Source organism: Nicotiana sylvestris, chromosome 4, assembly GCF_000393655.2.
Source record: "Nicotiana sylvestris chromosome 4, ASM39365v2, whole genome shotgun sequence".
Classification (NCBI taxonomy): Eukaryota; Viridiplantae; Streptophyta; class Magnoliopsida; order Solanales; family Solanaceae; genus Nicotiana; species Nicotiana sylvestris.
The window spans coordinates 281,120-298,144 of NC_091060.1; the positions used below are offsets into that span (position 1 = coordinate 281,120).

Here is a 17,025-nt window from a genome sequence, read left to right on the forward strand (position 1 = left end):
TAGAATTTCCTTTCCAATGTGAGGATCACTGTTTTCAATGAGACAAATAATTAGTCTATATTATTCTGTTAAGTTCTTGATATCTTAGTTGTTTTCTGATAATTTGGCCATCATATGCTGTGACATAGTTTTGTCAACTCTTTAAGCCTTGAACTTTTGAAGGCACAAGTCATTTGTTCTCACTATGCTTCATATTTGTTTAATTGCAGATATGAGCTTCAGGAGTTGTAGTCCTCCATTTTTATGGGAGTTCCGCCAATTTATGTCCTATATAATCAGTGAGAGTATTACTGATACCGTCACCAACCAGTGGTCAACTCCAGCGGTGACTAGTAAAAATCAGTAGCAACAACCTATAGGGAAGAAGAGGAAAGCGAGAGGAGCAGTGTGTAGCATAAGGCAACGAGGAGACAACCTTGTATTCTTTCTCTTATTTTCTCTTATAGTTTCTGTAAATATGTAGATAATATTTTGAAGATCTTTGACTAAAAATTTAAAACTCCGGTGATCTTGTTACCATTTTCGGCGACAGTGAGACCATGAACGTCGGTGGCTGGTTTCTCAAAGAGAGAAAGAACAGAGGAGATGACTATGAAAAAAGTTGAAATATCTACAAAATAAACTGTCATTACACAAAAATTATACAAAATAGACTGTCACTATACAATTTATATACAAATAGATTGTCAATATACAATTTATATACAAATAGATTGTCAATATACAATTTATATACAAATAGAGTGTCACTATACAAAATATATACAAAAATAGAATGTCATTATACAAAAAATATACTCCCTCCGTTTCAATTTATGTGAACCTGATTCCTTTTTGGTCCGTGCCAAAAAGAATGACACGTTTCCTTATTTGGAAACAATTTACCTTTATGCAATGATTTATAGCCACACAAAATACATGTGCCTCATTTTACACCACAAGTTCAAAAGTCTTCTCTCTTTTCTTAAATTCCATGCCCAGTCAAATGGGTTCACATAAATTGAAACGGAGGGAGTACTAAATAGACTGTCATTATACAAAATATGTATAAAATAAACTATCACTATATAAAAATATACTAAATAGATTGTCATTATACAATTTATATACAATTAGCTCTCACTATACAAAATAGACTATCACTATACAAAGTAGATTGTTACTATACAAAAAATATAAAAAATAGACTGTTACTATACAAAAAAATATACAAAATAGACTGTCACTATACAAAATAGACTGTCACTATACAAAATAGACTGTTATTATACAAAAAATATATAAAATAGATTGTTGCTATACAAAATAGACTGTTACTATACAAAAAATATACAAAATAGACTGTCACTATACAAATAAACTGTTACTATACAAAAAATATACAAAATAGACTGTCACTATGCAAAAAATATACAAAAATAGTCTGTTATTATACAAAAATAGACTGTTATTATACAAAAAATATACAAAAATAGACATTTCGTATATGACCTGCATTACATATTTCATTCAATTATTAGCTAATACTTATCAGATCCATAAGTACATTTAAAAAGGCAAAAAAAGGTTGTTTTATCGCGCTAGGTAGGGTCGAACTTGCGACCTTCAGCTTAGGAAACGTGCGCTCTATCCACTGAGCTACAGGCGCTTGTGTTGTCATGCTTATTCCTTTCGGCTACTATATGCAATACATTTGGACCGAAGGGCTATTTTTTGTAAGTAGGACAAAACATGGGCCATTAAAATTTTCAAGGGCTATAGAGGGTAGTTTTCTCTTTTGTTAATGGGTTAACTGATAACCCAATAAGCATTAATGAAATTGCGACTTTACCCTTAAGTATATACATATGCTAGAGCTTCAGTTCATTCTTTCTTATTCTTTCTCAGCCGCACTCTTTAGTCTTCAGTTGGTTCATCTTCATTCTTCATAGGCATTACTAGTTACTCCTAGTGTAAGTCTTTAGTCTTATACATTAGGCTTTTAATTTCTATAACAAAATTCATATTCATATAGGGATTGTTAAAGATTCTTTTTTTTCGTTTCTTAATTTTGTGAGCTCACGTTGTGCCGCCTATACCTACTACCAATTTCTTTTTTCAGGTTAGACATTTGACAAACAACATCCAGTTTATCTTGGACTGTTTGAGCCTTTGAGGGCATCAACACTTGTGGAAGTGCAGGTATTATGTGAGTACTTTAAGGTGAAATTGCTACTACTTTATATTATTATTAATATATTTGGACAATTGTTGCCGAAGAATTGGTACTATTCAAGTTGTGGCCATCGAACAGAACGCAAAAATGGGTAGAATACTAGATGTGAATTCTTCTCTTTTTTGCTTAACTCCAGTGAATTGTCTTCTATTTTTTTCTTAACTCTAGATTGAGTTATATTATCGGGTAAACCGATAATCGAACCGATAATGATCGATAACCGATTAACCTATACTTGATAACTAATATCTTATCGGTTCGCTTATCGGTTTATCAAATTTATAAACTTATATGCTAAACCGATAATATTCATAACCGAACCTAACCGACCGATGCCCACCCCTAATTTGAAAAGGATCAAATTTTTCCTCCGTTATGCTATCGGTCCAATAATACCCCTGACGCTATAAAAGTAGATCAAAATTGCCCTTCGGCCATTAACCCCTCCACCATGGCCACCACCAAACCTACGCGGCCTAACATTTGTATGAGGTGGATGCCATGTGGCACCCGACCACCCAACTCAATTTTATCCACTCCTCTCCCGCCACACTCTGTTTTCCCAACATTATAAACTCACCTTAATTCATCAACAGTGAACTATGTTTCCTTCTCTCTTCAAAATAAAAACTTGAATCCAATTATATTTCGAATTATCTATAACTAACAAATATGGGATGTGGGAAGGCCGACGTTGAATTATACCTAAATAGCAGACATTGTTGCAGAGATAGCAACAAAAAATCTTGTACTTTAATTTTCAAGAATTCTTGCTTCTTATTTCCAATGTTTATTACAAACAGAATAGGAAGTTCATACGATAATTATGCTACTAGGATTAGCGAAATTCGACAATCTCTCATATGTTGGATTCTGTTGGAGAAGCTAAAATTGAAGGAATCAAATTTCTATTTAGTGAACCTGTGAAAAAAAAGTTGTGAATGAAGACTAAACAAAGCCCGCACTTCCAATGAGAGTTGCCAAACAAAAGCAGGCTGCCCCAACTACATTCACAAGGTCCAACCGTTCAAAAAGAAGTCATGAATTTTGAACACTTTTTGAAAAATTGTGATGGTGATGAAAAAGAAGTACAAATTGAAGAAATTACAAGTTTGGGAAAGAAGGGACAACAATTTAATTCCATCTTCATTTTATTCTACCATTATGTTAATATACTCATTTGTAGTATCATCACAGAGTATGTTATAAACTTTGTGATGATCACAGAATACTTGGTCCTTTCAAGTTCATATCTTTTACATGCTTGTTAGTAAGCGAGGCTTTTTCTTTGCCTCAATAGGATTAGTAAGGTAAGGTTTAGCCCGGTTTGTGTTGCCTTGGTCCTATGCCTTTGGAAAAATATCCACAGGGCTATGAGATTATATGCCCTTGTGAGACTTTGCCGGCAGCTACACCATGAATCCTCTACATGAGGCTGTCATCATAAGGCAATGTGAGGCGCAGAGGATTGATTATATAGCCAAGGCATATGGGTAACAATACCGGTGCTATTGTCCTCCTTATTTGTACTTTTCCGAATTGTTGTATTTTTCTTTTCTTTTATTAATGAAAAACTAGCCCTAGGCGCTTGCCTAGCGGATTGCCGGAAAAAAAAAAGAAGCCCGTAGGCCAGAGAGCTTCTTATCATGCTTTATTGTGAACTAATTACACTAAAGAGATAAATAATAGTACAAAAATTGCACCCTACTCATATAAACAATTTTCTATTTTCCTACTTTGACGAGAATAATTTTCAAGAAAAATATGAATTTGTAGGTGTTGAAGTTAAAAACTTAAAATTGGAGACTAGCTAGTGAAATTTGGTGTTTGTAAGTGATTTTTGTATGGCGAACTATGTTTTTGTTTCTATTTTAGAAAAATAGAATATGAAGTAATCGGCTATGGTGGTGAAAAATAAGGATGGAAAAGAGAAGTATTTGGGCAAGGGGTTAAATGGGTTGGACTGGCAGGCCACATGGATGGTGTCAGCCAATGTGTAGGGAATTAACGGTCAAAGGACAATTTTGAACCATTTTTGTAACGTTAAAGGTAAAGGGATATATTTGGCCCTTCACCGCTTAATTAAAGTTATTCATTAATCACAAATTAGAAAAATCAGACTAACAACAAAAGATGAAAATAACCCAATAAAATTGAAAGACTAAAATACGCTTAAATAATGGAAGACACAGATTAGTACATTAATCAAGTGACTTTTTGCTTAATCTAAAAAAATGAAGAATTCGAGAAGTTGTTCAAAAATTTAACAAGATTCATTTAGAATTTGGAAAGGTATTTTCCCCTCCTATTTAGGAACCTAATATTGGCAATTTATTTACAAAACAAGTTATAATCTCCTTCATATCTATTTAAATGTTGTTTAGATGGTTGTTACTTATTGTATTGTATTACTGTAAATATAATATTTATTTTAGTTGTTATTGTTAAATCTATCGCTATATAACGATAAAAAGTGTCACTTTATGTAATTACCAATTTGGTGTAATCGCGTTGTTACCTTATTTTTTCCCCATCGTATTGCCTTCCTTAGTGTTAAATCATTTTATTTATCCTTTACCCTACATTTTTATATAATAAGTCTATTGTGTATCCTATTTTCTCTTTGTAATGTTATAAGTTTATTCTTCATATTGTTGGTGCATGACATTATAAAAGGAGAGCCAGCAATACACTCCATCCAAACGTTAGTATTCATCAAAACACTTCAATACATTACAATACGATACAATATATTATGAAACGATATGTAACACATCCAAACAGAATGCATATGGGCTAAAATAGTGCAAGAGTTCTACGATGAACATAAACACAATGCATATTGGCTAAAATAAAACATATAATATACATGTATATTCCATTTGTTAAAACTTAAACAGTTTCAGGTAAAATTCTTGGAAATATACATCTTGTAATTGTCACGAACTACATTTGTATCTCTCTTCCAGGAGGAAAAGATAATTAAAAGATGTAAAGAAATAGAATTAGTAAGAGTTTGATGTTAGAATTCCAACATTGCAATCTAGAGGAATAATATCTCGACTCTCCCTTTTTCCTTCCTCTTGCTATGGTCACCAAAAAGAAAAAAAATCAAGAAAATGAATGGAGTGTCTAAAACTTTTCCTAATTAACTAGCCTTCTTCTCTTTAATTGCAAATGCCATTTTTACTGATCCAACCCACAAATTCCCATTTATTTCATTTACTTCACTGACAAATTTCCATCTTTTGCCCTTTGAGTCCTCTAAAATCTCCACTATATGGCCATCTTCACTAAGTCTTACTGCTAAACCACCCCCACCAAGACCAAGACTTGCCAAGTAGGAATGTGCTTTAGTAATATCAAAAGGGATTTTAGCCAAATAATTTTTAATCCAAGTTTTGGAGAGAAACCAGTCCAAGAATTTGCTTCTTCTTGAGTTAACTCCCACCCAAAACTCTCCATTTTTGTTCCGTTTAATGTTGTCTGGAAAACCTGGGAGCTCTGAAACAACCTCAACACTGCCAGCTTGTGATGTTTTGAGCCAAAACTTAAAGATTTTGCAAGTGGTTGTCTCTGCAAAAAGGAGGAAATCACCATGTTTGCTCATGGCTACTCCATTTGGGAACTTGAGATTCTTGAGTAGAACTGATACTAGCTTGCTTTGCATGTCATATTTCATTAGCCTTCCCGTGTTGTCACCACTAACTATGACTGATATATAACTCCTGAACATTCAAAAGCATGAATCGCCATGTTAGCAGTTTGGTCTACGGATAGAGGCGTATCCAACATTTAAATTTAATGAATTCAACATTTAGATTCTCACAACTGAATTCGTTATACTTTTGAAAATAATGAATTCAAAATTTAATATTTAATAAAATTTTAGTATTTGTTTAAGGAAAAATAACACTATATAAACGCTCTCAAAATAATAGCCGACAATATATATATATATATTTTCTTTCTCTCTCTCTATATGGATATTATATACAAAAATAATACTATATTTTTTTGATTAACGAATATAAGTAGTTTCTGGCACGGACTAAAAGTGAAAAAAATACATTTTTTGCGAGTGTTACCTTCTTGAAAATGTAGTACTGCTATCTGTAAAATAGAGGACTCCATGAGTTTGATCAATGCAGAGTGAATTGGTGAATCCAAAAGGAACACCTTCTGCCATTTTAGCAACTTTGGTAGCAAGGCCTCCATTTGGGCCCACAACGAGGAGGCCCAAATAAGCATCTGCAACATATAGATCACCACTATTTTCATCAAAGTCCATACCCAATGGGCGCCCACATCTGTGCTCAGTATCAGTATGGTCATGAAAACCTTCACATCCATTCCTGTTATTGCAGTCCAACTCAAAAACATTACATAAAGGAAAATTTACATGAGCGTGACGCACGTTGATTTATTGCATTTTTTGTTTTTAAGAAGATATCCTCCCGCAATATTAGTATTTCCATCAAAATTGTATTCATTGACACAACTATTATGTGCGAACGAATGCAGTTGATATAGACGGCTGGCAGCGGAACTTTTGATACGAACAGTAATTAGGCAAGCTATACTTTTGTATGGTAATTAGGCTCTGATTAAACTATGTATAGTACTTTAAGAAAGTTTCTCCTAAAATAAATTTGATTAAACATGGTTAAACATCCTATCGTATGTTTATTACTAAAGAGATATATCAACGAACTCTTTTCACAACTTCAATTTGATTTGATTTTTGAAGCCTAGATTTGCCTTAGATATTTGACAAGAATTTTTGACAAGAAAGAAAGAGCCTCACAAAAATAATCTGCTGGGGGACCAGACCTTGTTAAACGCTCCAAAAAGGGATACTTAATACCGTTTATGCGGCCTTAAGGACGCCTACGATGATAGAATTCAGCAGTAGTTGTAGGATGTTCTGCTAGTAGTAGTCCCAAAACGTGCAATCACAAAATAGATCGATTTGCTTAAAGAATGAATGAAGTTCATTTAATTATAAATTACACTTGATATTATACTATCAAAATTATAAAGCAAAAAAATATCTTTTTATTTTGCTTTCTCGGATTATTTATTGGTGTGTTTATATACACAGAAAGAAAGAGGGAGAGAATTCATATAAATTCATGCATGTTTACCATTTTCTTTTTCTTCTCATTCACGTTTACCAACATTAATTCATAATTAAGTAATTAGGACTAGCTAGTAGCTAAGAATCGGGAGGAAGAATTAATTTAATTTCACGAGGCGAGGGGTCGAGCTAGCTATTAGGTCATCCTTGTCTATCTAACAAAAGACCTCTCTTTATGTGACGACCCGGCCAGTCATCTCATGATTTATCGCTCTGTTTTTCCTATTTTTGCTTCTTTATGCTTTGTTTATCCGTGTTATGTGGTATCGAGTTGGTCGGATCGAATCCGGAATGATTTTGGTAAGGCTTGAGACACTTAGTCTCTTTTGAGGAAGGTTAAGTTGGAAAAGTCAACCAGATGTTGACTAATGTGTTAGAGGGCTCGGATGTGAGTTCCGATGGTTCGGTTAGCTTCGGGAGGTGATTTGGGACTTAGGAGCGTGATCAGAATGGGTTTTGAAGGTCCGGAGTAGATTTAGGCTTGAATTGGCGAAATTGGATTTTCAGCGATTTCCGATTGGTAGGTGAGATTTTGATATAGGGGTTAGAATGGGATTCTGAGAGTTGCAATAGTTCCGTTATATCATTTGGGATGTGTGTGCAAAATTTCAGGTCATTCGGACGTGGTTTGGTTGAGTTTTTGATCAAAAGCGGAATTCGGAAGATTTTGGAAACCTAGGCTTGAATTCGATGTGTTTAGGTTGATTTGATATTGTTTGAGGTGTTTTGAAGATTGGTACAAGTTTAAATAAGGTTTTGGGATATGTTGGTGCCTTTGGTTGAGGTCCCGAGGGCCTCGGGTGAGTTTCGTATGGTTGAACAGATCATTTTGAGTTGAAGAAAATTGTAGATTTTGGTTTCAGCTGTTGCAGGTATTTTACTCTTCATGTTCACGAGTGGACCCTCGCGTTCAGGAAGAGTCAGTTGAGGAAGGTGGAATTTAAGCATTCGCGTTCGCGAAGGGCAAAGGGTTTGTGCATCGCATTCGCGGGGGAGGTGTCGCGTTCGCATAGAGCAAAAAGGGCAGCTGAGCTTCAGAGGGAAATTTGTTCATCGCGTTCGCAAGAGGCGGAATGCGATCGCGAAGATTGGTTTGAGCAAAGCATCACGTTCGCGATGGGGGTGTCGCGATCGCGAAAGAGGAAAATTGGTCAAAGTTAATTTGTGCTTTGCGAACGCGAGGCTTTGACCGCGTTCGCGAAGAAGGATTTCAGGCCTAGGCAGAAGGATTAAAAGGTCGTCTTGTCCGCGAATGTGGGGTTTATTTCTTCCATTGTTGGTCATTTTTGGAGATATTTGAAGAGAGATTCAAGGGGAATCACTTGGAGGTAAGAATTTTGGACTTAAAACTCGATTCTATTGTGAAATCTACCTAATAAATCATAGAATCTAAGCCTAAAATTGAGGAATTAGGGCTTGAGATTAAGAGACTTTAAAATGAGAATTTGAGGGGTCATTTGGACTCCGATTTCAATGTTCTTGGTATGTATGGACTCGTGGAAGGATAAGGATTCTGTTTATGTGATTTTTATCAATTTTCGATATGTGGGCCCGGGGGTCGGGTTTGGCCAATTTCGGGATTTTTGGTATTATTTGATTGTTTTTGCTTGAGCTTCGTTCCCCTAGCATATTTGGTCACCGTGATTTTGATTTTGAATAGATTCGACGCAAGTGGAGGCCAATTCGAGGGGCAAAGGCATCACGAAATAGTATTTTCATCGGTTTAAGGTAAGTAACCATTGTAAATCTGGAACTGAGGGTACAAACCCCGATATTTGACTTGTTTTGATAAAATGCGGTGACGCACATGCTAGGTGACGAGCGTGTGGGCGTGCACCGATAGGGATTGTGACTTGGCCCGTCCCATAGCGACTGTTGAGTCGCGTATTTGATTTGAAACCTTATGATATTCCGTACTTTAGTCATTTATACTGTATTATGGGTTGTATGTTTTGTTTGGGGCCTTGTGCCGACCTGTTGATACCTTTAGGGGCATTTTTACTGTTTTTCCTAACTTTATTTGTTGAAAGCATATCCTCAGTCATGTTTTACCTGTTTAAATGTGTAAAATTAATTTTATCACTCCACTTCTAATTGTGAGGACTGTTTGGGCTGAGTTCCCTAATTTCTATTGAGGGAGGAGAAACTTTATGCAAAATTCTCCAAGTGTGAGTTTTGGCTCAGTTCAGTGGCTTTCTTAGGGCATGTGGTGTCCAGCGAGGGTATTCAGGTTGATCCGAAGAAGATAGAGGCGGTTCAGAGTTAGCCCAGACCGTCCTCAGCCACAAAGATTCGCAGCTTTCTTGGTTTGGCAGGCTATTATCGCTGGTTTGTTCAGGGATTCTCATCTATCGCATCGCCCTTGACCAAGTTGACTCAAAAGGGTGCTTTATTTGTATGGTCGGACGAGTGTGAGGAGAGCTTTCAAAAGCTCAAGACAGCTTTGACCACAACTCCAATATCAGTTTTGCCGTCAGCTTCAAGTTCATATACCGTGTATTGTGATGCTTCGAGAGTTTCTATTGGTTGTGTATTGATGCAGGAGGGTAAAGTTATTGCTTATGCTTCTCATCAATTGAAGCCCAATGAGAAGAACTACCCCGTTCATGATTTGGAGTTGGCTGCCATAGTGCACGCGTTGAAAATTTGGAGGCATTACTTGTATGGTGTGTCTTGTGAGGTGTTTACTGATCATCGTAGCCTCCAGCACTTGTTCAAACAGAAGGATCTCAATTTGAGGCAGCGGAGGTGGTTGGAGTTACTTAAAGATTATGATATCACTATATTGTACCATCCGGGGAAGGCCAATGTGGTGGCCGGTGCTTTGAGCCGAAAGGCAGTGAGTATGGGGAGTTTGGCATATATTCCAGTTGGGGAGAGACCTCTTGCAGTTGATGTTCAATCCTTGGCCAATCGGTTCGTGAGGTTAGATGTTTCGGAGCCTAGTCGGGTTTTGGCTTGTGTGGTTTCTTGGTCTTCTTTATATGATCGCATCAGAGAGCGCCAGTATGATGATCCGCATTTGCTCGTCCTTAAGGACAGAGTTCAGCATCATGATTCCAGAGATGTGACTATAGGTGATGATGGGTTGTTGAAGATGTAGGGCCGGATTTGTGTGCCCAATGTAGATGGGCTTCGGGAGTTGATCTTGGAGGAGGCCCATAGCTCGCGGTATTCCATTCATCCGGGTGCCGCGAAGATGTATTAGGATCTGGGACAACATTATTGGCGGAGAAGAATGAAGAAAGACATTGTGGGATTTGTAGCTCAGTGTCTCAATTGTCAGCAGGTGAAATATGAGCATCAGAGACCGGGTGGCTTGCTATAGCAGATGGATATTCCCGAGTGAAAGTGGGAGATGATCACTATGGACTTTGTTGTGAGACTTCCACGGATTTTGAGAAAGTTCGATGCTATTTGGGTGATTGTGGATCGGCTGATCAAGTCCGCGCACTTCATTCATTCATGTGTGTACTACTTATTCTTCAGAGCCGTTGGCGGAGACCTATATCCGGGAGATTGTTCGGTTGCATGGTGTCCCAGTTTTCATCATTTCAGATAGGGGCACTCCGTTTACTTCGCAGTTTTGGAGGTATGTGCAGCGAGAGTTGGGTACTAAGGTTGAGTTGAGCATAACGTTTCACCCTCAGACGGACGGGCAGTCCGAGCGCACTATCCAGATATTGGAGGACATGTTGCGTTCTTGTGTCATTGATTTCGGAGGGTCATGGGATTAGTTCTTGCCGCTTGCAGAGTTTTCTTATAACAACAACTACCAGTCGAGTATTCAGATGGCTCCGTATGAGGCTTTGTATGGGAGGCGGTGTAGATCTCCAGTTGGTTGGTTCGAGCCCGGTGAGTCTAAGCTATTGGGGACAGACCTGGTGCATGATGCTTTAGGAAAGGTGAAGGTAATTCAGGAGAGGCTTTGTACAACACAATTGAGACAGAAGAACTATGCTGATAAGAAGGTTCGGGATGTGTCCTAAATAGTTGGCGAGAAGGTTCTGTTGAAGGTTTCACCCATTAAGGGTGTTGTGCGATTTGGGAAGAAGGGGAAATTGAGTCCTCGATTCATTGGACCTTTTGAGGTGCTTCGGAGGATTGGGGATGTGGCTTATGAGCTTGCTTTGCCACCCAGCTTGTCGAGTGTGCATCCGGTGTTTCATGTTTCTATGCTCCGGAAGTATAATGGGGATCCGTCTCATGTTTTGGATTTCAGCACAGTTCAGTTGGATGATGATTTGACTTATGATGTGGAGCTAATAGCTATTTTGGGTCGTCAGGTTCGAAAGTTGAGGTCAAAGGATATAGCTTCGCGAAGGGCAAAAGGTTTGTGCACCGCATTCGCGGGGAAGGTGTCGCGTTCGCATAGAGCAAAAACGGCAGCTGAGATTTAGGGGGAATTTGTTCATCGCATTCGCGAGAGATGGAACGCGATCACAAAGATTGGTCTAAGCAAAGCATCACGTTCGCGATGGGGGTGTCGTGATCGCGAAAGAAGAAAATTGGTCAAAGTTAATTTGTGCTTCGCGAATGCGAGGCTTTGACCGCGTTCGCGAAGAAGGATTTCAAGTCTGGGCAGAAGGTTTAAAAGGTCGTCTTGTTCGTGAATGTGGGGTTTATTTCTTCCATTGTTGGTCATTTTTGGAGCTATTTGAAGGATATTGAAGAGGGATTCAAGGGGAACCACTTGGAGGTAAGAATTTTGGACTTAAAACTCGATTCTGTTGTGAAATCTACCAAATAAATCATAGAATCTAAGCCTAAAATTAAGGAATTAGGGCTTGAGATTAAGAGACTTTAAAATGAGAATTTGAGGGGTCATTTGGACTCCAATTTCAGTGTTTTTAGTATGTATGGACTCGTGGAAGGATAAGGATTCTATTGATATGATTTTTATCGAGTTTTGAGACATGGGACCGGGGGTCGGGTTTGGCCAATTTCGGGATTTTTGGTATTATTTGATTGTTTTTGCTTTGGCTTCGTTTCCTTAACATATTTTGACGTCGTGATTCTATTTTGAATAGATTCGACATGATTGGAGGCCAATCCAAGGGGCAAAGGCATCGCGGAGTTGTATTTTTACAGGTTTGAGGTAAGTAACCATTGTAAATCTGGAACTGAAGGTACAAACCCTGGTATTTGATTTGTTTTGATAAATACGGTGACGTACATGCTAGGTGACGAGCGTGTGGGCGTGCACCGATAGGGATTGTGACTTGGTCCATCCCGTAGCGACTATTGAGCCGCGTATTTGATTTGAAACCTTATGATATTCCGTGCTTTAGTCATTAACCCTGTATTATGGGCTGTATGTCTTGTTTGGGGCCTTGTGCCAACCTATTGATACCCTTAGGAGCATTTTTTACTGTTTTTTCTCACTTTATTTGTTAGAAGCATATCCTCAGTCATGTTTTACCTGTTTAAATGTTTAAAACTGGTTTTATCACTCCATTTCTAATTGTGAGGACTGTTTGGGCTGAGTTCCCTAATTTCTATTGTTGTACCCGAGAGGTTGTGAGGTTAATGACTGAGAAAGGTTGAGAACCTAATAGTGAGGATATATATATATATATATATATATATATATATATATATATATATATATATATATATATATATATATATAAAATATGGATCGGGTTGCATGCCGCAGCGATACTTATATGGATTGGGCTGCACGCCGCAATGATATATATATTGGATCAAGCTGCACGCCGCAGCGATATATATATATATATATATATATATATTGGATCGGGCTGCGCGCCGCAGCGATATGACGCTTGGGCTGTAGGAGCCCCTCTGGAGTCTGTACACCCCCAGTGAGCGCAGTCGACTATAAATTATGGATCGGACTGCACGCTGCAGTGGTTACTATGATTTCTATTACTATGAGATATTAATGAGCCTGAGTGCTGAGAGTGAGTACTGAGTGACGAGAGTGAGTCACAAGTGACTGAGAGGCTGCCCGAGAGGCCATATTCTGCGTGATACCTTGCCCGAGGGGCCCAGTTATGATATTTTCACTGATTTCACTCTTCTTTTAAAAACAAGTCTCTGTTGGAAAAATTGCTAAGTATATGATTTCAAGTGTTTAAACTGAAGTTGATAATTTTACGACGAAACTGATTTTAAACTATGAAATGGACTTGTTACCTTGTTGTTTATTCAATTATATGATTTTTAACTGCTCGGCATTGCCTTCAGACCTTATTTACTTTAGTTACTTACTGAGTTAGCATACTCACATTACTCCCTGCACCTTGTGTGCAGATCCAGGTGCCCGAGTGGTAGAGTGAGGGTCCTCAGCTGATCCAGAGGTTGCCAGAGATTTAAAGGAAGCTGCATGGCGTCCGCAACCCTATTTTCTCTTTCTTATCTTGTTCTTTTCCGCATTTTCTAGACTTTTGTTGTATCAGACAATCAGTTATGTAGCAGAGGCTCTAGACTCGTGACACCAAATATTTGGGGCTGTGTAGTTCATGTTTATTTGACTTCCACTTATATTTTGTTGTTTTTAAACACTTATTATAGAAATTTGGTATTTAAACCTGTGTTAGGAAATGGTTTTATAAAAGGAATTTGTTGTAGTTAATAGTTTGGGTTGGCTTGCCTAGTAACGTGATAGGCGCCATCACGATTGAGTATTTGAGGTCGTGACACTTTATTTGAACGCCAAGAGGAGTAGTTTGTTTCTCAAAACTCAACATGTATTTTTCGCTTAAATAAAAATTATTTACACCACAATGTTAATCTTTAATCTCATACATGAAAAATGAGATAAGTTAATTAAAATTAACGAACTATATGTGATGTTTAATTTTAAAGAAGAAATATTATTTTAAATATTTTTTTTGTCACACCTGAAATATTTAGGATTTCTATGACTAGAAGTTGCAAGACTTAAAACTTTTATTATAGCTAGAATAGATCAGGAGCAAAGGGGAATGAGAAGGATTATAGGCTGTTTGTCTGTTTTACTCATTAGGCACTAAAAAAATATAGGAACAAATTTTGTATCTGAACAACAAAATTCGTTACTAATCTTACTTAACGACAAATTATCAAAAAATCTATTAACTATAAGTAATTTAGCGAAAGATTAACAACAAAATTTATAGCTAATTCCAATTTCCAATTTGTTTAGTAGTGATGACTTTTTCATTGGGGATTTCATGTCCAGTGATTGAATTTCCTTTATTTTTGTTTGTTTATATAGATATCAATTCTTCCAAGTGGTAATAAAAGGAATTTAATAAAAAATAAATAAATTGTCTTAGTGGTGATAGGGAAAGGAGGGAAGGGGTAGGAGAAGCGGAGAATTAGGTGAGTGATTCTGAACTACCAAAGTGTTTTATGTTGGAAAGTAGTCATGAAAAGAGCATGCTATACGTAATACGTTAGTTCCTTGTTGACTAGTTCTAGCGTCAACAAAACATGTTCTAACAACCATAAGAATAAAGAAAAATAAGAGATAAAACCATACCTCTCCGGCGATGTGACGGCGAAATCCAGCCAGCGGCTCTCATTTCGGAGCCATTTGATAATTCGGCCATCAGAAACGCCAGCGTAAGGACCATCACCGTGACGGTCAAAGGCAAAGCTCTCTGGCCCAACAGCACCCACTATTCCAATTATTTCTGATTCTTCAAACCGTCTCTCTATTAATGGATTAATTGATGAGTTTTGATCAAGTAATGAGAAGAAGGACACAGCTATCACAACAACAATAGCTGCCGCAAATGAAAGCTTAAAGGTTAAGCTGGAGGTAGAAATAGATAACAGAGAAAACGCCATTAGCTAGGCTAAGTTTTTGGAGGACTGAAAATACACTATATTAGATACTTGTGTGGGTTTTAACATGCATAAATAGTTACTTACATTTTCACGACATATAAAAAAGTAAAAAAATAGAAGAAGAGAAGTTTGCTGAGGCTACATAGTACTCTACGCTCCATCCAAACAAATAAATCAGTTTCTATATAGTAGGACAAATATATAAATATTTAACTTGTCACAGTATTTGCATATTTCGAGATGTTAGTTAAGAAAATGATATATTTATACATTAAGAAATAATTTAACTATAAATTTTTTATTTTACCCTCAATAAGTTGATTTACGGTGACACGAATTTAGAACACCAATTTTGAGTATATTTCTTTTTTGTTAAATGATCGAGCACTAATAAGAATAAAAAAGTAACCTCACAGAAAAGTATATTCACTTCTTTGATTTTTATTTTTATTTTCTTCTTTTCCTTATTTAGTGATAAGAAAGTTCATAAAATATTTCGCACAGGAACTGCTTGTATCCACATGATATCCCACCAAAGGTACACCAACTCTCTATATTTTTCCTTCCGTTTTTCTGTTTTCTTGTTCCTTATATAAATTATTTCTATCAGAGGAATATTTCTTTTAGATCTGATCTCTAATTATAGCTTTGTTTGAGACGTAACAATTAAGAATCTATAAACAATTGGGGGTGGAAAAACTGTCACACATTGAAGGGGTATCAATGATATCAAAGTAATTAAATCGTTTATCAATACAAACTTACTTAATAAACTTTAAACAATAATTAAGGTGGTATGAATTAATAGCAGAATGAGTTAGGATATCGATAACATCATAGTAAGAGCACATGTTAAAAGAGGATAAATGCTACTCTTCTCTCCATTCCTTTTTACATTTGATTTTTTAGTCTTTGTTATTTGGTCCAAAATAATCTTTGTTATCGAGTAATTTTCTTTTTTCAAAGTTATCCTTGCTAATTAATGAACTAAACAAATTTCTATTTTTTTTTTACATATATGAAACATATATTTTCCTTATAGAATGAGATACACTCGAAAACGGTTCAAGTCCCACTATTCTACTAGTATATGTGAATTTAACCAAGAATAATATTACAAGTTATCCACCAATGATTTCCTTTCCCAAATGGTTAAGTTGTCATAGATGATGAGATCCACAAAGTTGCCTTCTCGTAGTAGTTAACTTGCAATATATGGTTAAAATTAAAAGGTACATATTATGATAGGAAAGCAGAAAGGTCCATTGCCATATATATATATATATATATATATATATATATATATATATATATATATATATATATGCCAACAAACAACAAGCCATATGGACATTAGAATTTTAGCCACAAATGATGGATGAATAGACCATGGTTATGGATGTGGTATGTGATGCCAGACAAAATACGCTCCCAAATAAGGTACAAAATTGTATGATTTCTTTTGGCACTATATCATGGTTATATTATTGAATATGAACAAGGCAATTTTGGGTTGCGGCCTATATGATAAGATAGAGCACCATGCTTGATTTTGGTGTTTTCTGTTTCCCCTCAACACTAAAATAACGGTAATGTTATTTATATAATTCTTTCAAATTATGCAAGCAGAGGTGTCTTGCAGTCTAGACAGCCAAGAAGCTACCAACGTACGTAGCCTGCTGCAGGATTGTGACATTATGTTATTCTTTTTAAAATAAATTTTGACACTATGGTTAGGTTAAAGAAATCCTAATTTCTTTATTATTACATGATGTGCCGTTTACTCATATTACATTATTATTGCCATTTACTTTTTTTTTTGGTCAAACTGTCAAATTTTCGTTCAACCAAATATAATATTTACAAC

The 17,025-nt window shown here is 36.4% G+C and overlaps 1 protein-coding gene across 1 annotated transcript; it reads right to left on the bottom strand.

The window, feature by feature from the left end:
- Positions 1-5,067: 5,067 nt before the first annotated feature.
- Positions 5,068-15,158, bottom strand: LOC104232219 (protein STRICTOSIDINE SYNTHASE-LIKE 2-like). Its single transcript, XM_009785362.2, has 3 exons — positions 14,848-15,158; positions 6,304-6,570; positions 5,068-5,943 (listed from the first exon to the last, which is right to left on the bottom strand). The coding sequence occupies exons 1-3, from the start codon at positions 15,156-15,158 to the stop codon at positions 5,364-5,366; spliced, it is 1,158 nt and encodes a 385-aa protein (XP_009783664.1). The 3' UTR covers positions 5,068-5,363.
- Between the last annotated feature and the right edge of the window lie 1,867 nt (positions 15,159-17,025).

Excerpts from the sequence above, each read along its gene's own strand:
- LOC104232219 (XM_009785362.2), bottom strand. The coding sequence starts at position 15,158 with ATGGCGTTTTCTCTGTTATCTATTTCTACCTCCAGCTTAACCTTTAAG. Across the intron at positions 6,571-14,847 it reads GCCGTCACATCGCCGGAGAG|GAATGGATGTGAAGGTTTTC; the intron begins GTATGGTTTTAT and ends CTGCAATAACAG. Across the intron at positions 5,944-6,303 it reads AGTACTACATTTTCAAGAAG|GAGTTATATATCAGTCATAG; the intron begins GTAACACTCGCA and ends TTGAATGTTCAG.